The sequence below is a fragment of the Macrotis lagotis genome, chromosome X (genome assembly GCF_037893015.1).
Source record: "Macrotis lagotis isolate mMagLag1 chromosome X, bilby.v1.9.chrom.fasta, whole genome shotgun sequence".
NCBI lineage: Eukaryota > Metazoa > Chordata > Mammalia > Peramelemorphia > Peramelidae > Macrotis > Macrotis lagotis.
In genome coordinates this window covers 148,154,565-148,180,369 of record NC_133666.1, presented here as the reverse complement: position 1 = coordinate 148,180,369, position 25,805 = coordinate 148,154,565, and the positions used below count along the sequence as shown (strand labels likewise).

General features: G+C 36.8%; 1 protein-coding gene across 1 annotated transcript in view; it reads right to left on the bottom strand.

The window, feature by feature from the left end:
• LOC141501936 (carnosine N-methyltransferase-like) overlaps positions 1-25,805 on the bottom strand; it is a 53,375-nt gene that overhangs the window by 14,716 nt on the left and 12,854 nt on the right. Inside the window, exons 4-5 of the mRNA XM_074206380.1 lie at positions 4,909-5,049; positions 3,038-3,216 (exon numbers count right to left, since the gene is read on the bottom strand). Of these exons, the coding sequence (XP_074062481.1) occupies positions 3,038-3,216; positions 4,909-5,049 (320 nt within the window). The remainder of the gene's footprint in view (positions 1-3,037; positions 3,217-4,908; positions 5,050-25,805) is intronic.

The following is a 25,805-nucleotide window of genomic DNA, read 5'->3' as shown; positions in this document are numbered from 1 at the left end:
CTTTACAATGCATTTCCCCCTGTTTTCTACAAGTCATCTACTATATTGATTCCTCTTTTGCTTTCAAATATGGGCAAGCATATGCTATTTTAAAAATTTACATGATCCTGCTAGTCTCTTTAAGTTACCATTTTGTACACTGTTAAACTTTGTACAGACTCACAGAACTTTAGACCTGAAAGAGACCTTACACCCTGAAAGTACTGTCATTGCCTTCCACTTTCTTTCCTTGTACTCTTAACTCTCCATTGTTGGGCTTCTGATCTTATCCTTCAAGCTTAACTGCTCTCAAATTACCAATGATCTCTCATTTGCCAAATCTAATGTTGTTTCCTTATCCTTAACATTCTTGACTTCTCTGCAGCTTTGATACTATTTGTTGATCATCTTCTTGATATACCTTTTGTTCTAGATCTCTGTGACACAATACTACCTGGTTCTCCTCCTATTTATTTAAATATACATCCTTGTCATATAATTGCCTAATACAGGTATCCATCAGGAACTCTTGTTCTACTGCCTCTTCTATTTTGTTTCCTTTAGTGAACTCATTGACTCCCAAAGAGCTAATTATTATTTCTACACTGATGATTCCATATACTTATACAGCACTAACCTCCATCTCACATTTCCTACTTAATGTCTCATAGGTATCTCCATAGCTCAAGAGTTCCATATCCAAAAGCAAACATTATTTCTCATCCACTTCTCAAACTTCCTTATTACTACTGTTGGGGACGCCACCGTCTTACAGTCACCCAGGCTCACAACCTAGGTATCATACTACTCATTCTTTCATCCTCCATATATAATTTGCTAAAGTTCTGTTAATTTTACCTTTATAACATCTTTTATGCCCCATTCTTTTCACTGACCTTGCCACTCATCTATCCTCCAACTCATCTGATGATGTCACTGTCACCCCATCATCCCTAAGATAAGTATCTCTATTTGTTATTCAAAGTCCTTCATAACCTGACTCCATTGTACTTTTTTCAGTCTTACTAGACCTTAACTCAACTCTACATGGCTGTGATCAGTGTCATTGCCATCTATGCTATTTCTCATACAAAACATTCCATACCCAGTATTTTCACAGGCTTTTTGCGTTCCCTAGAATTTTTTCCCTTCTCATCGCTCTCTTCAACTTCCTTCAAATTCCAACTAAAATCTCACCTTCTAAAAGAAGCCTTGCCTAATCTCCTTTTTTTTAAAGGTTTTTGCAAGGCAATGGGGTTAAGTGGCTTGCCCAAGGCCACACAGCTATGTAATTATTAAATGTCTGAGGCCAGATTTGAACTCAGGTACTCCTGACTCCAAGGCTCTATCCACTGTGCCACCTAGCTGCCACCTAATCAGTTTCTTCCCCTGCTAATGATCCTCATTCTATCCTTTATTTATCTTGTTTCTGCATAATTTTTTGCATGTAGTCTTCCTGATTTGATTATGAATTTAGTGCCTATCACACAGTAGGTAGTAAAAATGCTTGTTGACAGATTTTTTTGTCTTGGTCATAGGTCTATCTTCTTTTATTGTCAAAACTCCTAGAAAAAAGCTCTTTGGGTCATTGCTCCCACTTTAGCTCTTACTTCAGTCTTAATTCTTTGCAAACTGCTTACTAGTGCCTCCCATATGACTGAAATGATTTCCTCCAAGATGATAAAATATCTTCTGATGAAGGTCTTTTCTCATACTTCTTGACCTCTACAACAGCTTCTGCTTTCTCCTGGGTACTTCCCTGGGTTTTCATGACATTGCTCTCTTGGTTCTCTTGTCTGGCCACTCCTTATCCTGTATTTTACCACAACATTTGTTTTCCCTTCTTAGGCATGCATTTACCTCAGAGCTCTGTCCTGTCTCTTTTAGCTTCTCTCTTCTTTGGTGATTTCATCAGCTATGCAGATGACTTCCAAATCTATACATCCAGTCCTGGCTCTGGAGTTTTGATTCTGTATTACCAGCTATTTGATAGACATTTCCATCTGAATTTCCCACAGGTATCTCAAACTCAGCAAGGCCAAAACAGAACTGATTATCCCCTCCTCATCCCTTCTTGAAACCTACCTTTCTTTCACAACTCATCTCTGTGGAGTGTACGTACTACCATACCTCCAGACCTCAAAGTTTGTGAACACCAAGTCAATCAGTCAGTCAATAAACACATAAAGTATCAGTCTGTATTCTCAAGAAGTTCAAAATCTAATGGAGGAGACCACATGCAAAGACCTAACAAACAAATCATACACAAAATAAAACAAAATAATAAACATGAGAAGTTGCTAGAAATAAGAGAAATTGGGAAAAATTTAGACCTCCGGGTCTAAAAAGTTGCTACATCTTATTGATTCTACTATCACATCATTTTTTTCATCTACCCTTTTCTTCCCCTTTCACTATCCCACTCACTCTGGCAGAGGTTCCCCACTGGTTTTCCAAGTTGTGCTTGGTGTTCCCTGGGTTGCCAGGTCAAGAAACTGCTTCTGCTGGCAGAGGCCTGGGACCTAGGCCCCCAGTAGGCTGTTCCCACTTGAGTGTCTGAGGTCGGATTTGAACCCAGGTACTTCTGACTGCAAGACCGGTGCTCTATCCACTGTGCCACCTAGCCATCCCCACCCCAAAACTATTAATCCTTCCTTATTATAAATAGTTTAAAGTAAAATTCCTTTAGTAAGAAAGTTAAGGTACCTCACAATATGACCTACCTTTCCCCAAACTTATTTAATACTGTACCAAAAAACAACTCTTCTAGACAATATGGTCTATGATCCCTCAAATACCTTGTTCATTCTTTAGATATAGAGCTCCTTGAAAGCAGAGAGCACTTTTTATTTTATTTTTACACATCCAACAATATCTAACAAAATTGCTTATAAACAAATACTGTAAAAACATAACTCAGCAAAATTTCATTTAATAGCAAATGAAATGCACTAAACTTCAAGTTCATTCATCAAGATTAGGAAATAATTTAATATAATTATTAATTACAATTATTATAATGTATTATATTTATCATAACTATTTGATTTGAACTTACTGCATTCTGAGTATATCTCCTGAAAATCTCCTGCTGTCATGGAAAAGTTAGAACCAGGAGGAAGACTATGGGGATCAACATCAGGAAAATAGACTGGTCGAATCTGATCAGCTGATCTTCTGTTATTGCTAAACTGATGAATCCAAGGATAAAGTTTATGTGTGTTAATTTCGGAGCATCTGCAAAAACATGAAAATCAAATTGAGTTTTAATAGTATTTTATTCAAGAAATTATTTCTTTAATGTTAAAGCACTATTTTTGTATATTTGAATTATAACAAATTAGAATTAGAAAGGACTTAAGTCATCATTGTTCAATTATGTCCAATTCTTCATGACCCCCATACAAAGGTCTTCTTGACAAAGATACTGCAGTATTTTCCCAATTCCTTTTCCAGTAGAGTAAAGCAAATAAATAACTTGCCCAGGGTCAGACAGCTATTAAGTATCCAAGGTTGAATTTGAACTCAGGTCTACTTGACTCCAGGCCTGAGTCTCTAGCTGTCTCCACTAAAGTCATATCCCCTATTTTAATAAATGAAACTACAGTTTAACTGAATTGCCCAAGGTCACAGGTGACAAGCAGCACTAAGATTTAAGCTCAAAATCCAGTGGTTTTGCCACTACACTTGTCATCATTCTAAAATGTAATTCAAAATAAAGCAGAAAAAAATTACTGAAAACTATACTACTACTTAAATACACAAATTTGGAAATATGACCACTTAAGAAAATGGAAAGATCATAGAATTAAAGGCTAAGAATTGGAAAGGCCATCAAGTCCAATCCTCTCATTTTAAACATATAGATCTAAGGACATTAAGTGACTTGTCCATGATCACCCCACTAGTAAATATGTAAGTTCTTCCTGAATCCAAGTTCATGCCTGTATGTGTTATACCATATAGTCTCACAGATGTACCATAACCCTAATATCTTGTTCTTTCGACTGAATTAGCATAGCTAGTTCTGCAGGAGAGAAAGTAGCATTTCTAATGCCTCTTCTGGCTGGTGGGTTTACCTAATTAAGGGATAGTGATTATATGCTACTAGTCAATTGGGAGAGGTAGAACTTTACTTCTCACATAAGGTATTTAAGGAATGGCTAAATGATGACCATTGATCAGATCAGGCATGTTGTAGAGGGAAACCTTTTTTTAGATGTTGCTTAGACTAGGATGGTTTCCAAGTTCCCTTCTGACTAAAATTCTAGGATTGGGGAATAACTCTAATGACTGCCTTTTTCTCATGGGCTTTTCAATGCCTCAAAGGAACAATCAAGGGACCACTGGAATTTCACAGTAGCAATGAGAACATGCTAATCTCTGAAGCAAAAAAATGAGGTAGTCTCAATTATTCTGAATAAAGACTGGTTAAAGGACTTGAAGTCAGAGGGCTAGGTTTTCTTTTAATTTTTTTTTAATTTAGTGCAGTGGGGTTTAAATGACTTGCCCAAGGCCACACAGCTAGGTAATTATTAAGTGTATGAGGCCAGCTTTGAACTTAGGTCCTCCTGACTCCATGGCAGATGCTCTATCCACTGCACCACCTAACTGCCCCAAGGGCTAGGTTTTCAATCCCAGCTCAGCTAAATAACTACCTATGTGAACATGGACAAGTCATTTAAACTCTCCAAATCTTATTTCTTCAGGTAGTGTTAGATATAATGATCTATGACAATATTTATTTCTTTATAATTATTTTTTTACCCCCAACACTGGAGTATTAAATAAAGTTAAAAAAGCTATTTTTATATCAAGTGATTTTAAAATAAGAAACACTGAAAAATACATGAAAGTTCATAAAAGCAAGCAAAATGTAATTCTTCTCTGGGAATTTTATGTCTCATACATAAAAGTAAATATAAATACCTGTTGAGTACAAAATTAGAAGAAAAGAGCATAAAAAAACTCCATTCATTTCCTTGGCAAGCATAACCTAGCATAGCTATTTCCCAGGCCAATCTTCCTAGTCCAGCACCAGGTACCAGAATATTTACCTTGGAAGGATCCCTGAAATTAAATAAAAACATGGCATTTATGTCCAAATCCTTAATATTGTAAAACAAGGTTTAAAAAATACCCATTAAAAACTATTAAAAGAATAAGTAAACTTGTCTAAAGTTATATTCCCCTAAGAAAGTGGTTTTCTGCTAAATATTTCTCCTAAATACTTTAAGAAACCAAACTATGTAAATTACCAGGTAATCTACATCACTACATCATCTTCCAGGGTGGATATGGACAAAAAATTAATATGAGGTCAACCTGATGATAGGCCTTTCCAAACTTAGCTTTAAGGGAAGATTTTGCCAGGAAGCAATAGTAAATAAGAAAAAGGAACAACAGATGATAAACTACAGCACTGATGCTAAAGATGATACAAATGCTTAATCCACAGCAGTCCCCCTAAGCTATCACTTCTACCATTCAAGTTCTTCCTATTTTCCCAAATATCCCAACAGGTATCAGAACACTGAATTACAACTTCTTTACAACTTCTAAACATTCACCAGACATAGCAGTTTAATAGCTAGTATAGTAAACTATACAAGTTAAATAACATGAAATATATATTTTAGTCATAACAAGTAAAAGATTATACCAGACATAAAAACAAAATCCACCTTAAAGTTCTATAAATTAAAATTTTTAAAATAACTGAATCATCAGCAACATTCTGAATCTTAGTAAACTTTTGCTGAAAAAAAAGTTTAATAAATTTAGGTTTCTCTTCTAACTTAGGATTTTTTGAGGGGGTGGGGTGGGGGAGGGAAGAAATCAGTTTTTTAAAAAGAGCTGACTGAATCTGAACAGAGGCGGCTACAGTTTCTTAGCAACCTCTGTCACTCTAATTACTTTAAACTTTCAATGTTAAATACCACATTACTGAACAAGACTTTTTTTTTAAAAAAATGTATTTTAAAAGGTCTTGCATTTAGAATATCCACCATCCACAAGAGTAATACAGCATCTTGAAGTTGTTAAAAGTTTTGAACAAGTTAGGAAAAGTTAAGGGTCGTGTCTGAGGAAGTCACAGGACTTCCCCTTGTCACTCCTCTTAGCAATTTATTCTTACTTCTCCCCTGAAGGTCAACAATAAAAAAGAAAGGAGAAAGTGACAAGAAAAAAAAATTTCCCACCTCTACATCCCTCATTGTCCTTCCTAGGATTTCTAACACAGACTTAGAGATGAAATGTCCAAGAAACTATAAGGATTGAAAGACAGAAAGATGGAGAACTAAAGACATCTAATCCAAAGCTGTTCTTGAGACCCAAGAGATTTAGTGACTTGCTCAAGGTCACAAGGGTAGCAGGTATCAGAATTAGGATTCAAACAGAAATTCAAGCCCTGCTGATTTGAAATCCAATACTTTCCATCCCACTGAGAGGATCAGAATCCATATTTCCTCTAAAATATTAACTGGATGCTACTTTGGTACTTCTTTGTTCTTTGTAACTTCTCTCAAGAAGTTCAGCTGAACAAATACATGGGATAGAGAGGGTAAGAAAGAAGACACAAGAACCCTTCAAATGACTAAGAAAAAAGAGAAGTTATTGGATTATGTAAACCTGGATGCAAAGCAAAACAGAATGGCAGTAAAGGAAAAGGGAATTATTCATCTACGAAGACGGTGTTTTTTCATTAAGGGATAAGATATAGAAGCAGTCACCTTACTATCTACTATTTGACAGAAGAGTCCTAAGGTAATAGGGTTCATCTCTGCTATGCTGGCCCAACTTCTAGTTTCCCTTGACCCCTTTACTAATCCTAAAATAGAGAGGAAATGAAAAGATTTATTTTCATAGTAATTCATGTGAAAAAGAGGTCTGAATTTTGTTCTACATGAACTAAATACTGATCTGATTGTCCAGAAAGTTAATGGCATTTTGTGCTTTGTGAGAAATCAAGAAGATCCAGGTTCCATTATGAGTTTGTCATTAATTTTGCATAACAGACAAATCACTTTATATGTCAATTTTTTCATTTATAAAAATTTGGGGTTAGCCCAGATGATTGATGCTGAGGTCCTGTCCTTTCTAGTGCTAACATTATACATTTCTATAATTTGACATCATGCCATAAATGGCACAGTTTAGCTTGAAGACACAAAGATGTCTTTCTTTAAATATTTGAAAAATGTCATAGAAAAAATGGATTAAAATTCTACAAATGTCTCCAAATAAAAGAATTAGGACCAAAGAGGCCTAAGTTATAAAAGTATAGATTTCAGCTTGAACTGGGTTCTTCCACTGAAACCTTCATCCTTCTTTCACAAGACAGCCTTGAAGACAATGATCATAAAGATCTTCAGTCAATACTACAACAAATACAACAGGGAGCACTAAAGAGAAATCATCAGTTAATAAGCACTTATTAAGTACCTAATATGTGCCAGACACTGCAAATCACTGAACAAAAAGTGGGAAAGGTCATTAATTTATCACCTCAACAACTTTTTTCAGAATGAAAGCAATGGGAAGTTGCCCAAAGCAATTTTAGGAACATAAGTTTGGAAGACTTTCCTATTTGGGGAGGGGTATAATTAATTTTATGTCAAATTTACTTTAACAATTAAATGTAATTAGGGAAAAATATTTTTCCTTTTGAACAATCCAATATAATTTAATTTTCCTTACTCTTCCATTTTGAATGTAAAATTGTTTTGCTTGTTCTTAAACAAAATTCTAAAATGTTTACAATTTGATATGTATTGGATACTTAGCTAAAATATTGGTTTTAAAACTGTATAAGATTCTTTTTTGACACCAGGGGGGAAATGAATTAAAATTATAATGAAACTTGTAACTACCAATTTCTATCTTTCTCCCAAAATTCACTTAAGCCAAGATTTCCTAATCATAGGTCTTAAAATTTTTTTAACCATATTGGGACAAAATAGTGCTTCTCAATCAGTAGTGAACATAAAAAGTAATCTTGAAAATCAAAGATGTCAGAAAAGGACAATCTGATGGGCGATAAGGAAATATAAAGGAAGAGAAGGAAAAATCTCATTCCTTTTGCTTTGGTGATAAGAAATAGAGAGGGTGGTATGTAGAGAAGAACAAGTCATTAGTTAATTCTACATAAAATACAAAGGTTGTTTCAGGACACTATGAGCCTCCTTCTTAGAAAAGAGTTCTTTATGTAGAAGCTAGATGACCATTTATTGGGGATACTGTAGAGAGGAATACTATTCAAGTTTCATATTTCCAGCTCTGGGATAATGTTAACCATGAAAAGAGTAAATGAAAAATGTCTTGTTTTTATATTTCAAGATGTAATTTTTCAGATATTAAAATGAGGTGAATATATATATAGATATATCTATATATAGATATATATATATAAAACAAAATAATTTACAAGAGTATATTCAAATTTTTGATTTGTATGCAACCTTTCAGGAATATATTTGATAATGTAGTCTACATTTCTAAAAGACTTACCAATAGTACCCTTTCCTTAGTCTCAGTATTTGTACCCTGAAGTTGTTATTCCTCTATTGCCCAACCTTATTGGTAAATACATTTTAATAATAACAATAATACTTGAAGTTCGAATAATTATAGCACTAGAGAGAGCTAGAGGATAAAGTAGTTACGAAGAAAATGACAGCATATATTGTAATTTATGTTGTAAATATGTATGTAATAATGTTGTAAATTTGTTTTCTCATGGACGGTATATACAAATCCTCCAAGAAGAGTAATTCATTCTACATATTCAGGAAATCACTAACAGCATGTTTTGAATTCTGGTTCTTAAATTTTAGTCATGTTTGTAGTTACTAAATATAATACCTCCTCTCTCACCTAAAATCAAGTCTTTAAAATGAAAAGTAACAACAGGTTTTGGAGAATGATTTCAGTGAGGAAACTTATTACTATTAAAATCATAGGACTACATCTTACTTTATTCAAAGGAGCAAGGATCTTTCTTCTCCTTGAGCAACTAAGTTTTATATCATTACTTTAGCTATTCACTGTTCATTTTTGTGGAAATAAGAATACTTCTTTTATAATTAAAAAATAAATTAAGTCTATGTAAGATTTAAATTCATTCAGTTAGCTGGAAATACTTAAATATGTTAAATTTATAAATATATATAAATATTTAAATATTTATTATATGTCTAAGTAAATAGGGAAAATGAATATTACATTACTGTAGAGAGTCAATATCTTTCCCTCATACCAGTTAAGGCTTTGAGTCTTACATTTTAAAAATTTCTAAAAAATATTTTCCATGATTCAAATGTGCAATAGGAGAATGAACCTATACAGCATTGCAATATGTTCAAAGAAAAACAAATTTTGAAGGATTTTCCTTCAAATTCCTTACTCAAAAGTGCACACTTGCATAATTATATGTAGAGCAGTCAAATAAATCCAAATACTAAGAATTAAAGACTTAGAGAAGAAGCAGAGGAATAAGCTTCAGGCATATATTAACAGATAGGTTAATGAAAGTAACTGTTTATTATAAGAAAGAGGTAGTATATAGTTAGAAAACACTGTAATCTAAAAATAAAACGCATTAGGGGTGGCTAGGTGACGTAGTGGATAAAGCACCGGCCCTGGAGTCAGGAGTACCTGGGTTCAAATCTGGTCTCAGACACTTAATAATTACCTAGCGGTGTGGCCTTGGGCAAGCCACTTAACCCCGTTTGCCTTGCTAAAAAAAAAAATGCATCAATAAAACTTATTTGAATAAACGTGTAAACAGAACAGTGAAGGAAAAATGACAATAGATGATCAAGAGGCAAAATTTTTGTTCATACTGTGTTTTGAAGGATTGTCAAATAATAAGAGGGAAATAATTATGAGACACAATACTATCCTTTGAGACAAAATGAATGAATATTATCTGAATAAGACTATGTCCACAGTTATATTAAGAAAGTCCTCAATAAGTTTACTAACTTTCTGTAACTATTATTGTTTAGTTGATTAGTTATGTGTGACTCTTCATGACTCCCAATTGTAGTCATGTGGAATGACTTGCCATTTCCTTCTCTACTGCATTTTATAGATGAAGAAACTGAGGCAAATGGGGTTAAGTGATTGGTCCAGGGTCACACAGTTAAGTGTCTGAAGCCAAATTTTAATTCAGATTCTCCAAGACTCTAAACCTGGAACTTTATTTTGCCAACTAGCTGCCCATAAATACTATTATACCACAACAATGGGCAAGGTTCAATGTGGATTTAGAGAAATCTAAGAAGAAAGACTCAAACAAACTGACAAAGTGAAATAAGTATGAGTGGAAGAAAATTTATGTGACTAACCACAATAGTGTAGGGAAAATAATTTTTAAACATTAAAGACTTCATCAAAATGCAGTGACAAAAATGTCTTTGGAGTATGTCTTGTCAGAGTGAAGTTTTAGATATAGTCCACACATTGTTAGAAGGAAACAGACAAGTTAGTGGACAATGTTGTCATTCAGTTACTTTCAGTCCTGTCTAATTCTTTGTGATCCCATTTGGGGTTTTCTTGATCATGATACTGAAGTGGTCTACCATTTCTTTTTCCAGCTCATTTTACAGATGAATAAACTGAGGTAAACAGGGTTAATTGACTCACCCTGGGTCACAAGCTAAGAAGTATCAGAAAATGGATTTGAACACAGGAAGATGAGTCTTCCCTGACTCCAAGCTTAGCACTCATATCTACTGGGCCACCTAATTTCCTTAGTCAGTAAAGAAAGAATTGCAAAAAAATAAATAAAGAGCATCAACAAACCATTAATATACAAGTAAAAACAAGAAGCTTTTTAGGGATACAAAACAAGGAAATTTTCTACTTAAAAAACCTAAATTATATAACAGAAGTTTTATATACAATCTTCTTTCTTTGATGCCCTTTGTAAACTGAAATTATCATTTGTTCATGATGGCTAAGTTCACAATAAAAAGAAAATTATTTATTTCAATTCCTTAAAATAGTGAGAATATTATATAAATTAAAATAATAAGTTCAGAAGTGCTCAAACAGAGCAATTTTGTTACGGTACTAAATTTAGCAAATAAAAAAACCCAAAACTAATATTTTAAGCATATAATATAAAATGCATAGGATTACAAAGGAAACCAATTATATTACACTTATCAAAATTTTTAAACAACCAAATTCAAGAACCCCCTGAAATCCCCCTAGTAAATCTATGGATCCCAGGTTAAGATCCCTTGTTTTTGATCTCTATATTTACAAACCTTAAAGTACTATATAAATGCTAGCTTGGGCATTGAAAGAACAAAATGACTTGGCTAATGGTCACTAAGCTAGCATGCAGGACTAGAACCCAAGTCCTCCTGGTTCCAAAGCTGGCTCTCTCACAATTCTGAAATATTTTATAGTATATTAGATCTAGAAGCCTACCCTCCCAAATGATTTTTTATATGCTTAGATATTTACTTGTTGTTTCTTTTCCTTCTCCCCCAGTGGCATGTAAACTTCTTTCAAGTAGGTATTGTTTATCTGGTCCAATCCCTTCACTTTACAGACAAGCAAATGGGCCCAAGCTGGTAAAGGTCAGCCTATGGTCAATCATTACTTAAGATGGAAGCTCCCTGAAGCTTCTAGATCCTCCACAGCACCTATCACAGAGTCCTAAAAATAGGAAGCATTCATGGTTATTGATAATTATATTTAAATCTAATAACTTATTTAGGACAGATGAATGAACTTTGGATAGATCCAAGATATGTTTACGAATGACAGGATTTAGATTTTTTCTTGTATCCCTCTAGATGACTTTCCTGGTGTTGGCCAGTTTAAAAATTGCTTTAAAAAAATACCTATTGGTTGATGTTCTTTCAAAGCAGTGAGGCATAGTGAAAAGAATGATCTTAGACTTAGTAAACTTGGATTTGAATTCTGATTTGGTCATTTGTAAGTGATATAGCATGAAGCAGTTGCTTTAACTTCTTAGTGTTTCAATTTCTTCATTTGTAAAATGAAGGGGTTGGGGAAGACCAGGTCTCAAATACACCATTTTCAAAACTTACTGGCTTGAATCAGATTAAAATGTATTAACTGAGGATTGTTTAAAAAATAATTAAAAATACAATGCAACATAATGCTAATATGTGGTTTTCCTAAGTCAATATGTGATCCATAAGAATCCACCTGGGTACTTGGGTTTGACACTACTGGACAAGATGATGTCTAAGGGCCATTTCTGCTCTGGTGTTTCACTACCTCAAACGTTTCCAGATGTCTAATTCCTGAATTGTCATTCTATCTTCCCATTTTGTGCCTTTACAAGTGTGATATGTTGCTACCCTTCTCCCTCCCCCCACCCCCAAATATATTCCCCTTTTAACCTCTAAGAATGGAAGATAATGTAGAGAAATGGAGAAAGAAAACTGCTCATTATGTGTGAGGAACAGCAAATAGGTCTGTATAGAAATGTGTGGAAGGGAGTAGTATGTAAGAAGACTAAAAAAGCAGGAAGTGGTCCAGTTGGGAAAAGCTTTTAAATGCCAAACAGAAGTAAAAAGGGAGCCATTGAAGTTTGTTGAAGAGGGAGGATGTGTGAACTGGTTAGATCTATGCTTTAGGAAAATCACTGACAATTGTATTGGGGATGAACTGGAGTGTAGAGATCTTATAACAGGAAAAAAGACTACTGCAATAGTTGAGGTAAGAGGTGATAAGACCCTGAACTAGAGTGAAGATCATATGAATAAAAGAGGCAGAATAATTAATAATTAAAAATGCTGTAGAAGTAAGTAGAAATGAAAAGATCTGTCAACTGACCGAAAATATGGTGTGAATGAGTGACTATGGATAATAACGAAGTTAAGAAATTGGTGGCTAGAAGCATGATGATGCTCCCCGCTGACAGTAGTAATTAAGTTGGAAGTTGGGAAGAAAGGAAGGTGGGGGGGGGGGGTAAAGAGTCCAGTTTGATACATAGTGAATTTGAGATACCTAAGGGACATCAAGTTTGAAATATCTAATACGTAATTGGTAATATGAGAATAGAGTTCAGGAGAGTCTAGGGTTAGGCACATAGATTTTGGAGCCAATAACATAGGAAAACTAAACCTATGGGGGCTTAAGAGAACACCAAATGAAATTGTGTAGAGGAAAAAAAAAAGAAGGCTCAAATCAGAGCTTTGGGAGATACTCACACTTAGTGGGAGTGATATGGATAAAAATTTGGCATAAGAAGCTGAGAAGTGGTCAGATACAGACTAGGGGAAAGAGAAGAAATCCAGAGTATAGAATGAGCACAAGAAGATATCAATAGTGTCAAATACTGCAAAGAGATCAAGGGAGATGGGATCAAGATAGCATAGCAAGGAGCAGCCAGATGCCAATGGATAGAGCACTGGTCCTGGAGTCAGGAAAATCTGAGTTCAAATCTGATCTCAGACACTTAACAATTAACTAGCTGTGTGACCTCAGGCAAGTCACTTAACCCCATTAGTTTAAATACATAAAAATTAAAAAAAAGATACCATAGTAGCAGGAAGAAGCCTATCTCCCTCACTGAAACTCCACAACAAAGGTCCACAAAATTTATCAGATAGAATTTTGTGCAGAAAATCCATGAACAAGTTATGGCAAATAATTTTTGTAACTTAGGGAAACAGAGAAGTCTGTGGATACTGGGGTGAGTTTAGTCAATATTACAAAACACAGGGATAATATTATGCATCAAAGTACAGAGACCCCAGGGAATCCTGCCAATTGGCATTTTTTATCAAATGCTACCCATTTCAGAGACTGTGTTTAGAGGTAGCAGAGAAGAACAGTCACTAGTGGACCCAAGCCAAGCAAGAAACAAGTTTAGAAGCAAACAATAAATGTGTACCTCTGATTTCAGAAGTAGAGGAGGATCTCACTTCTAGTCTTCTCAGTTTAAGGTACAAGTCTGTAGTAGAATAACCAGGAGTTCCAAACCAAAAAGGAACCTGTAGTTCATTTGCTCTGAACCTGGCGTCTCTGAGTGGGTTAATAATAGTAGCTGAGTCCCTCATTAGTCTTTTGAAAATCCTAACAGGAACACCCAAATCTGGGTGAGATATGTACAGATCAGGAGACCCGTGAGCAGACTTTGCCCCAGATCACCTCCCTCTGGAAACACTGCAAGCTCAGTCTAAGCTGTTAATATAGCAGATTATAAGAGCAAATATGCTGAAGACAGACAACCCCCCCCCCCCAAAAAAGTATGCAGAGTCTGGAAGAGATATAAAGTTCAAAATCAAGAAGTAGCTTAGAACAAAAAGCCTGGGAAAAAATTCCACCATAAAGAGCTACTCTGGTGACAGAGGATGCTCAAAACATAAATCTAAAAGAAAGATCATGATTCTAAAATACCTATATACAAAACGCCTCAAAGAAAAAAAGCAGCTTTCACCCAAAGGGCAACAAAAATGTGCATACCTTTGATCCAGATATACCACTACTGGGTCTATACCCTGAAGAGATTATGAAGAAGAGTAAAAACATCACTTTGTACAAAAATATTCATGGCAACCCTATTTGTGGTGGCAAAGAACTGGAAATTAATTAAATATCCTTCAATTGGAGAATGACTTAACTGTGGTATTTATATGTCATGGGACATTATTGCTCTATTAAAAACCAGGAGGAATGGGAATTCAGGGAAGCCTGGAAGGATTTGCATGAACTGATGCTGAGTGAGATGAGCAGAACCAGAAAAATATTGTACACCCTAACAGCAACATGGGGGTAATGAACAACCTTAATGGACTTGCTCATTCCATCAGTGCAACAACAATCAGGCACAATTTTGGGGTTATCTGATGGAGAATGCCATCTGTATCCAGAAAAAGAATTGTGGAATTTGAAAGACCAAAAACTATTACCTTACCTTTAAGTTAAAAAAAAAAGCTATCTTATTATATAATTTTGCTATCTCTTATACTTTGTTTTTCTTCCTTAAGGATATGATTTCTCTCTCATCACATTAAATGTAGATTAACGTATATCATGGAAACAATGTAAAGACTAATAGACTGTCTTCTGTGGGGGGTGGGAAGCAAGATTAGGAGAAAAATTGTAAAATTCAAAATAAATAAATAACAAAAAAACAATCTGAAAACAAATTCAACTAGAATTTCTGAAAAAGTTAAAGGATATTAAAAAAAGTTTAAAATTACTTTGGAAAAAAATGAAAGCGGTGTGGGGATAGAATGAGAGTTTTGGAAGATAGATTTAGAAATGGAATTAATGGCCTGGAATAAGAACCTTACAAAGAAAATAACTGTAAAAATTTGAACTGGCCAAAAAAGAAACTAATGAATCCAGAAAGACATCAAGAAATATTAAAATGAAGTCCAAAGGCTGAAAAAATGTGATGTATATTGTTAAAAAAACTGACCAATAAAATAGACTTAGGAGAGAGAATTTAAAAATCATTGGACTAATTGAAAACAGCCAACAAAAAAAGAGCCTAGTATCAAATTTTCTAGAAATCACAAAAAAGATATGTTCAGAACTTTTAGTACAGAGGGCAAAATAGAGATAGAAAGAATTTCCTCATCACTTCTTTTTTTTTAATTTTTTGTTTATTTACTTTATATTATTAAAATAATTTTGTTTTAAAAGTAAACAACCCCCCCCATTAGATGAGAAACCTCAAGAATAGTGAGAGAGAAAAAAATGTACTTCAGTCCATGTTCAGATTCCAATGGCTCTGTCTCTGGGATAAGTTGTCTTTTTTTTTATCTTAAGTCCACCAGAGAAGTTGCTTCAATATTTTTCCCACAGTTGCTATTACTAGCTGTATTTCCCTCCCACTCTATTCCTCCCCACTCTCATTTATTCTATTCTATTCTATTCTCTCTCTCTCTCTCCCCCTGTCCAATCTGAGAATCCTCTCCCACAATCATGCCTCTTCTATCATCTATTCCGCCCTTCCCTCCCCCCATTCCCCCTTATCCCATCCCTTTCTTCTCATTTTTTTTTCCTAGGGTAAGACAGATTTCTATACCCTATTAAAGTATGTATGTTATGTCCTCTCTGAGCCATTTCTGATGAGAATGAAGGCTCATTCATTCCTGTTTGCCTTCTCCTGTTCCACTCCATCGAAAAAGCTTTTTCTTGACTCCTCCTCTCCTTTCTCTTCCTCCCAGTACTTCCCTTTATCACCCATTGAAACTCCCATCTTTTTACTATGTTATATCATATTCTGCTCCTTCCTGTGCTCTGCCTATATATATGCTCCTTCCAACAGCTCTTATAAATGAGAAAGTTCATGAGTTATTAATATCTTCTTCCCATGCAGGAATACAAACAGTTCAGTATCATTAATTTCCTCATAGTTAGGTCCTTCTCTTCCACCCCCTCTATTGTTCACCGGAGTCCTATATTTGGAGATCAAACTTTCTGTTCAGCTCTTGTTGTTTCAATAGGAAAGTTTGAAAGTCCCCTGTTTCATTGAAAGTCCATCTTTTCCCCTGGAAGAGGATGTTCAGTTTTGCTGGGTGGTTGATTCTCTGTTGTAAACCAAGATTTGCCTTCCAGAATATCATATTCCAATCCCTATGAATCCTTAACGTAGATGCTGCCAGATCTTGTGTAATCCTGACTATGGAGCCACGGTAGTTGAATTATTTCTGGCACCTTTTAGTATATTCTCTTTGACCTGGGAGTTTTGGAATTTGGCTATAATATTCCTGGAAGATTTTCTTTTGGGATCTCTTTGAGGAGGTGACCAATGAATGCCCTCAATTTCTCTTTTACCCTTCTGCTTCTAGGATCTCAGGACAATTTTGCTATATTACTTCATGAAAAATGAAGTCTAAGCTCTTTTCCTGGTCATGACTTTCAGGTAGCCCAGTAATTTTTAAATTATTTCTTCTGGATCTGTTTTTGAGGTCGGTTGTTTTTCCAATGAGATAGTTCACATTTTCTTCTAATTTTTGACTTTTTTCAGAAGTTTTATTTCTTCTTGCTTTCTTGCAAAGTCATCAGCTTCCTTTAGTTCCATTCTGCATTTGAAGGAGTTATGTTCTTCAGTTTTTTTATCTCCTTTTCCAGCTGTCCAATTCTGCTTTTTTTTTCAATTTTAGTACAAATGATCTTTTTTATACAATACTAAAATATAAGAGTAAGCATGCTGCTGACCCCTCCCCCCAAAAAATAGACCCTCATGAGAAATAAAGTAAAAGAAAGAGAAAACAAAATTTGTTTCAGTTCCAACACTACCAGCTCATGAACCACATTCTTTATGATAAGTCCATCACAAAAGTTACTTCCATATTTTTCCACCATTGCCATTGCTGGTCTCAACTCCCTCCATCCATACCTCCCCACTACCATATACTATATTTTCTCTCTCCTTTCATTCTGTCCCTCTTCTAAAATGTGCTGTAGGGTAGCTGAGTGGCATAGTGGACTGATCACTAGCCCTGGGGCTGGCCAGCGAGGGCCCAGAGGCCCTGAGCCCACATATCACCCCTGAGACCCAGCAACCAATCGGCCCTGTGATTCCAGACAGGCCACCCAATCCCAGCCCCTTGCAATCAGTAAAAAAGAAAATGTGTTATATCTGACCACTCTCTCCAACAATCCACCCTCTCCTCCCTCACCCACAGCCCCCCTTTCCCCCCTTCTCCTTTTTATTCTAGATGTCTATACTCCATTGAGTGTAAATGCTGTTTCCTCTCTGAGCCACCTCTGATGAAAGCAAAGGTTCCCTCATTCCCCCTTGCCTCCCCCTCTTCTGTATCATGGCAATAAAAAAAAAATCTTTTGTATGAAATATCTTAGCCTATTTCACCTCTCATTTCTCTTACCATTTTCCCTTTAAGCCATTGACTCCATTTTTACAATATATTTTATCTTCAAATTCAGCTCTCTCCTGTGATCTATATAAGTTCCTTCTACCTGCTCTGGTAAATTAGAAGGTTCGTATGAGTATCATCAGTATCATTTTTCTATGCAGGAATACATACAGTTCATCATCATTAAGTCCCTCATATTTTACCCTTCTCCTCCACTCTCTATTCTTCATCTGAGTCCTGTATTTGAAAGTCAAACTTTCTGTTCAGCTCTGGTCATTTCAATAGGAACATCTGAAATTCCCATTTCTTCCATCTTTTTCCCTGGAAGAGGACATTCAGTTTTGCTGGGTAGTTGATTCTCAGTTGCATTCCAAGCTCTTTTGCCTTCCAGAATATTATATTCCAAGCCCTACTAGCCCTTAATGTAGTTGCTTTAAGTCCTGTGTGATCCTGACTGCAACTCCATGATGTTAGAATTGTGTCCTTCTGGCTGCTAGTAATATTTTCTCTTTGACTTGGGAGTTCTGGAACTTGGATATAATATGCCTGGGGGTTTTTTGGGATGTCTTCCTGGTGGAGAATGGTGGATTCTCTCAATTTCTATTTTGCCCTCTGCTTCTAGGTTATCTGGGCAATTTTCCTGTAGGAATTCTTTTAAAATGAGGTCAAAGCTCTTTTTCCTAATCATGACTTTCAGGTATCCCAATAATTTTTAAATTATTTTTCCAGATCAAATGTTTTTTCAATGAGATGTTTCACATTTTCTTCTAATTTTTCATTCTTTTGGTTTTGCAGTATTTTGTCTTGAATTCTCATAAAGTCAGCAGCTTCCTTTAGTTCCAGTTTACATCTGAAGGGTTTATTTTCCTCAGAGAGCTTTCTTATTTCTTTTTCCATCTGGCCCATTCTGCTTTTTAAAGCATTCTTCTCCTCAATAACTTTTTGAACTATTTTATCCATTTGACCTAAGCTGGTTTTTAACATGTTATTTTTTTCAGCATTTTTTTTGTATCTCCTTGACTAAGCAGCTGACTTATTTTAGATGCAGGAGCTTGTACTTCCTCATCTTCAGATTGAGTATTTTGATCCTTCTTGGGATCACAGACAATATATTTCTCAATGGTGTTCCTCTTTTTTCTCTGTTTACTCATTTCTCCAGCCTGTGTCTAGTTTTGGGGTGCTTCCTGAGCTTTTGAGTTTTATTGGGACAACCCCCCCCCACACACACACACACACAGGGATCTCAGTGTGTGAAGCTCTGACTGCCCTCCTGGTCTGTGAATGACCACAAGTGCACCCTTCTGCCATGGGGTTGAGGTGGGGTGGGGGGCCCTATTCTACGGAGGGCCTAGACTACGATCAGGATCTGAATGTGGTCAGAGCCCCAGAGTCCTGTATTTCAAATCTCCCCTACCTTCAGTGGGATGAGCACTCAGGGCTCCTGGAGGCTGCTGCTTGCCAGCTTCGTGTTCACTCTGGCAGAGGTCCCCCCACTGATCCTCCAAGTTGTGGCCGGTGCTCCCCAGGATGTAAGTCAGGAAACTGTCCCCGCGGCTCCCAGGTGTCTTGGGGATGCCTCTGGGAGGCTAAAGTTTCTTCACTCTGGAGGGCCACCAACTCTAATCCCATGGATTGGAGTCTTTCCACTATTTTCCAGGTTACCTTGGTCTGGAGAATTGCCTCACTGGATTTTTCTTTAGGTTCTGTCTCTCGAAAATTTAGAGTCATAATTTTAATATTTTTGAAACATTATGGAGAGAACACCTAGGAGAGGCTCTTCTCTTGTCACCATCTTCCCAATTCTGCTTTTTAAGGCATTCTTCTCCTCATTTGTCTTTTGTTTTTCTTTTTTCCATTTGGCCTAAACTGGTTTTCAACATATTATTTTCTTCAGTATTTTTTTTGTATTTCTTTCACCAAGCTGCTGGTTTGGTTTTCATGATTTATCTGCATTGCTCTCATTTCTCCTCCCAATTTTTCCTCCACCTCCCTTAATTGCTTTTCAAAGTCTTTTTTGAGCTCATTCATAGTCTGAACCCATTTTCTTTTCTTTTTTTTTTAAGATTTTTCAAGGCAATGGGGTTAAGTGGCTTTCCCAAGGCCACACGGCTAAGTAATTATTAAGTGTCTGAGGCTAGATTTGAACCCAGGTACTCCTGACTCCAAGGCCAATGCTCTATTCACTGCGCCACCTAGCCACCCCCTGAACCCATTTTCTATTTCTCTTGGAGGTTTTAGATATGGAAGCTTCAATTTTGTCATCATCTGAGTATATGTTTTGATCTTCCATGGAACCAAAGTAATTTTCTAGGGTCGGAGTCTAATTTTTCTGATCCCTGAGCCCAAGACTAATTTACAGTACTTCCAAGGCTTTGGGGATTTTTTTGGGACACCCTACTGGGACCTTAATTCCTCTAAGGTCTTATGCTCTCTTGCCTGTGCTTTGATATGTAGATAACCACTCTGCCCTGAAGCTATGAGGAGGATCCCTGCTATCATAGAATGGAAGGACAAACTAGAATCTGGATCTGAGTGTGGACAAACAGCAGAGTTCTTCCCAAGGGAGAGCAGAGAGATTTCTGCACTCTCCCTGACCCCCTTACTGTCTGTAGGCTGTGCTCTGGAGATGCAGGCTGGTTTCCCCCGATTCTCGCTGCATACTCATTCTTATGTAGCAGAGTTCTCTCACTGACCCTTCAAGTTCTTGAGGGTGATCCCTGGGCTGGACTGGGCTGGGCTGGGCTGTGATGTGGCCCCAGGTCTTTTTTCCAACTCCAGATCCTGATGAAACAACCTTTCCCATGGATCTTCTAAGTTATCTTGGACTGGGAAAATGTATCACTCAATCTTTCTGTGGGTTCTGCCCCTCTAAAATTTGGCTAGTCATAATTTGACAGCTTTTGGGGCTTTGGGGAGAAGGAGTTTCTGGGAAATGCTGCCTTCATGCCACCATCTTGGCTCTGTGCCACCCCCCCATCTCTTCTTGAAAGAAATCCCAAAATGAAAACTTACAGGAATATTATAGCCAAAATTCAGATCAAAGGTCAAACAAAAAAAAATACAGTCAAAAATAAAGAATTTAAATATGAGAATTCAGTCATAATTTCATATAATTTAGCAGCCACCACTATAAAGGAGCCCAGAGCTGGGCATACAATATTCCAGAAGACAAAAATCAAGGCTTTCAATCAAGAATAACTAAGCATAAACTTACAGGAGGGGAAAAAAAAAACCGGACCTTTCATGAAAAGAGAACTTCTAAGGATTCCGATAAAAAGACAAGAGCTATTTTGTCATACTATTAAAACACAAAAAAGTAAATAGGGTTATGCAAGCATAAGGAACTACACAATTAAAATGTTTATATTCTTATATTGGGAGATGATATATGTACCTCTGCAGAACTCTATCAGCATCAGAATCTTAAGAGGGAGACTGGATAAAGGGCCTGGAATGAGTCTATTATGTTTGGATAACTGCAAAAGAAAATCAGAAAGGGTGGGAAAGATGAGAGAGGAGAGGTAGGAAGGAAGACAAGACTTGGAAAAGTTATTTTACATAATTTATGTAAATTATGTATTTAAGTATGCAAGGAGGAGGCATTTACAATCTTCACTGTATATAGGGCATTGACACAGAAGCTTTCCTATCTGAATTGGTGAAAAGAGAATACACCAATGGACAGAAATACATTTCACCTCGTAGGGAAACAAGATGGGAAATAGTTAAAGGAAAAGGATAGGGGAATAAGAGGGAGAGTTTAGTCAGAAGTAAAACAAATTCTTAAAAGAAAGCTGAAAAAGAAAGAGAAGAAAAAATCTAAACAAATAAGTTGGATGGAAATACAAAATTAACGTGAATATGAATGGGATGAATTCACTCATAAAATGAAAGAGAATAACTGAATGAATTAGAAATCATGTTGTTTTACGACATACTTAAAATAGATACATACAGAATTAAAATAAAAGGTTACCATTTTTTTATTTCAGCTAAAGCACAATAATTTCTGCTCCAACCCTTTATTATTGTCATGAGTTCAAATGCAACCTCAGACACTTACTAGTTTTATGACTATTTGCTTCAGTTCCTCATCTATAAAATGAACTGGAGAAGGAAAGGCAAACTACTTCAGAATCTTTGTCAAGAAAACCTAAATGGGGTCATAAAGATTTGGACACAACTGAAAAATGATATAACAAAAGCACCTACCATCTTCCCTAAGTACTAAAGAGGAAGGAAAGGAGAAAAGAGAAAACAGGGGAAATTGTTGGAAAGTCAAAAAAGTCTTAAGTAGAGAAAAGAGATATTCTGAGCTATGTTCCCTCCTTAAATGGAAGTTTTGGAGTTCATGACTTAACTGTAGTTAAGTCTTTTTTTTTCTTAAGGTTTTTGTAAGGCAAATAGGGTTAAGTGACTTGCCCAAGGCCACACAGCTAGGTAATTATTAAGTGTCTGAGACCGGATTTGAACCCAGGTACTCCTGACTCCAGGGCCAGTGCTGTAGTTAAGTCTTAAAGGAAACCAAGGATTCCAAAAGGCAGAGAGGAGAAGGAAATGTTGGTAGTCAAGTTTGACATTCAGAAAGGGGGTTAATGCTTGAAAGATAAGTGACAGTCAGACTTTAAATGCCAGGCTAAGAAATTTTTAATGTATCTTATCTTCAGTTACTGATGTTTTTTGAGAGAAATGGTCAACCCTATGCTTTAGGAACAATATTAAGGTGGTTAAATGTGTAAAGGATGATTTAGAAAAGGAAGGGACTGGGAGCAAATGTCCTGGCAAAAAATTTTCAAGGTCTCAACAATAGTAATGGCAACATGAGTGGAGAAAAGAGGAAAGATGAGAGAAATGTTTCAAATGGAGAACTGGGAAGACTTGACAACATAAGTTAAAGGAGCTGGAAGAATAAAGGAAGATGTGAGAATAACAGCACCCTCAATAGAAATGGAAAATTTGGAAAAATAGTGTTACAAGAAGTAAATAACATGCTCATCTTGAGATGTCTATATAATATCCACAAACAAGATAGATTGAAAGCATTTGATGAATTATTAGTTTTAGAGAGAAACTGGCACTAGATTATATAGGATTAAGTTTGAAAATTAAGACAAACTGAGACATAAGGGTCCAAGTATTAACCAATAAAATGGATCTATGGCTTGTCAATAACCAAAGATCTCAAGGTAGGGCTGGCTCACCAGCCTTCATATAGTTTTGAAGTACTGAGGTAGGTAGATGACAAAGACAACGTGATTGGTTACAGGATAAGCAACATTAAGAGAATGGGGATAAGGGGCGGCTAGGTGGCATAGTGGATAAAGCACCAGCCCTGGAGTCAGGAGTACTTGGGCTCAAGTCTGGTCTCAGACACTTAATAATTACCTAGCTATGAGGCCTTGGGCAAGCCACTTAATCCCTTTTGCCTTGCAAAAACCTAAAAAGAGGATAACTTGAATGGTTATATCAAGTAAAGTGGGCTAGCAACCACCCCCTCTGTGACAATTAAGGAAGGTTCATTGGTTTTTGGACTCATCTGAATCTTTCAATCTTTGCTAGAGGACCAAAATTACCAGACTTGCTGTCTACTTGAAAGAGATAAAAATCCACCTAATTATATAAAAATAAACAAGGACAAACAATATCTTTTAGGGATGGCAATAAGTTAACTTATGGAGCTAAACTACTTCAGAGAAAGCTGACTTCCTGAGCTTACTCAAGAAAGTCAAATTATAATGAAGGGATCGAGTCTAAGGAGCTCTTTGATAAAAACTCATAAACTAAAGCCTCTTAACTAAACTTTCGAGAGACAGAACCCACAAAGGGACCCAGTGAGGCAGTTCTCCTACTCAAGGTAACCTGGAAAAGAGCAGAAAAGCTCTGCTCCCCGGCGTCAGAGGGGTGGCCCGCCAGAGGGGTGGCCCACCAGAGCCAAAGAACTTCAGCCTCCCGGAGGCTGCTGTGAGCGGGGGAGTCTACTGAGCTGCACCCTGAGGAGCACCGGCACAAAGTGGGGGAACAGCAGGGGACCTCTGCCAGAGCGAGCACGTGGAGCCCAGCCCTCAGGGCACACAGCAAGCAGCTGGGTCTTTCTGTAGCCTAAATCCAGGAAACAGAAGCAGGAGGAGCCGGTAAGCAGGAGCCCCCAGGGCATGAGCCCATTGAGCTGAGGGAGGGGAGTGAAGAGAGAGAGAGACTGCAGAGCTCTGTCTTCTGCCCCTGGAACAGGACTCTGGGGCTCTGACCACATTCAGATCCTGATCCCTGTCTAGGCCCCCCCATAGAACAACAGGGCCCCCCCACCTTGGCCCCGTGGCAGAGGGGAGTGCTTATGGTCATTCACAGACCAGGAGGGAGGACAGAGCCTCACACACTGAGACCCTTGTGGGAATGTCCCAAAAGCTCAGGATGCACCCTAAAAAAACAGGCTTCGGCTGGGAAAATGAACAAGCAAAGAAATAAGAGGAAGACCATTGAAAAATATTTTGCAAATGAGCCCAAGAAGGATCAAAATACTCAGTCTGAAGATGAGGAAGCACAAGCTCCTGCACCTAAAGACTCCAAGAAAAAAACAGAAATTGGGCTCAGGCTATGATAGAGCTCAAAAGACTTTGAAAATCAAATGAGCGAGTTGGAAGAAAAACTGGGAAAAGAAAGGAGATGCAGGAAAAACATGAAAATGAAGTCAGCAGCTTAGTCAAGGAAATCCAAAAAAATGCTGAAGAAAATAGCATGCTAAAAACCAGCTTAGGTCAAATGGATAAAACAGTTCAAAAAGTTACTGAGGAGAAGAATGCTTTAAAAAGCAAAATTAGCCAGATGGAAAAAGAGATAAGAAAACTCTCTGAGGAGCACAAATCCTTCAGACAAAGAATAGAATTCAGGGAGATTGATGAATTTACCAGAAATAAGGAATCAATACTTCAAAAGCAAAAAAAATGAAAAATTAGAAGAAAATGTGAAATATCTCATTGAAAAAACAACTGATATGGAAAACAGACTTAGGAATAGATAATTTGAAAATTATTGGAATACCTGAAAGTCATGATCAGGAAAAGAGCCTTGACATCATTTTCAAAGAATTACTACAGGAAAATTGACCTGATATTCTAGAAGCAGAGGGCAAAACAGAAATGGAGAGAATCCACCAATCCCCCCCAAGAAAGAGATCCCAAAAAACCAACCCCTAGGAATATTATAGCCAAGTTCCAGAACTCCCAAGTCAAAGAGAAAATATTACAAGCAGCCAGAATGACACAGTTCAAATATCGTGGAGCTGCAGCCAGGATCAAACAGGACTTAGCAGCAACTACACTGGAAGCTCATAGGGCTTGGAATACAATATACCAGAAGGCAAAAGAGCTTAGAATACAGCCAAGAATGAACTACCCAGCAAGGCTGAATGTCCTCTTCCAGGGAAAAAGATGGACTTTCAATGAACCAGAGGAATTTCAAAGGTTCCTTTTGGAATGGCCAGAGCTGAACAGAAGGTTTGATCTTCAGATACAGGACTCAGGTGAAGCATGGAGATTGGAGGAGAGGGGTGAAATATGAGGGACTTAATGTGGATGAACTGCATGTATAGAAAAATGATACTGATAATATTCATCTGAACCATCTCAGTTAATAGAGCAGGTAGAGGGAGCTTTTATAGTTGAAGCACAGGAGAAAGCTGAATTTGAAGATAAAATATGGTATAAAAATGGAGTCAATAGGAAAAAAGGGAAATGGAAAGGGAGAAAGAAAAAGGAGAGGGGGAATAGTCCAAGATATTTCACATAATAAGATTTTTTTTTATTACAATGAGCTATTGCAATGATATGGAAGGGGGGAGACAAGGGGGAATGAGGGAACCTTTGCTCTCATCAGAGATGGCTAGGAGAGGAAACAGCAAATATACTCAATGGGGTATAGACATCTGGAGTAAGAAGGAGGGGGGAGCAGGGGGAAGGGGTGGGGATGTGAATAAAGGAGGAGAGGATGGACCATGGGGGGACA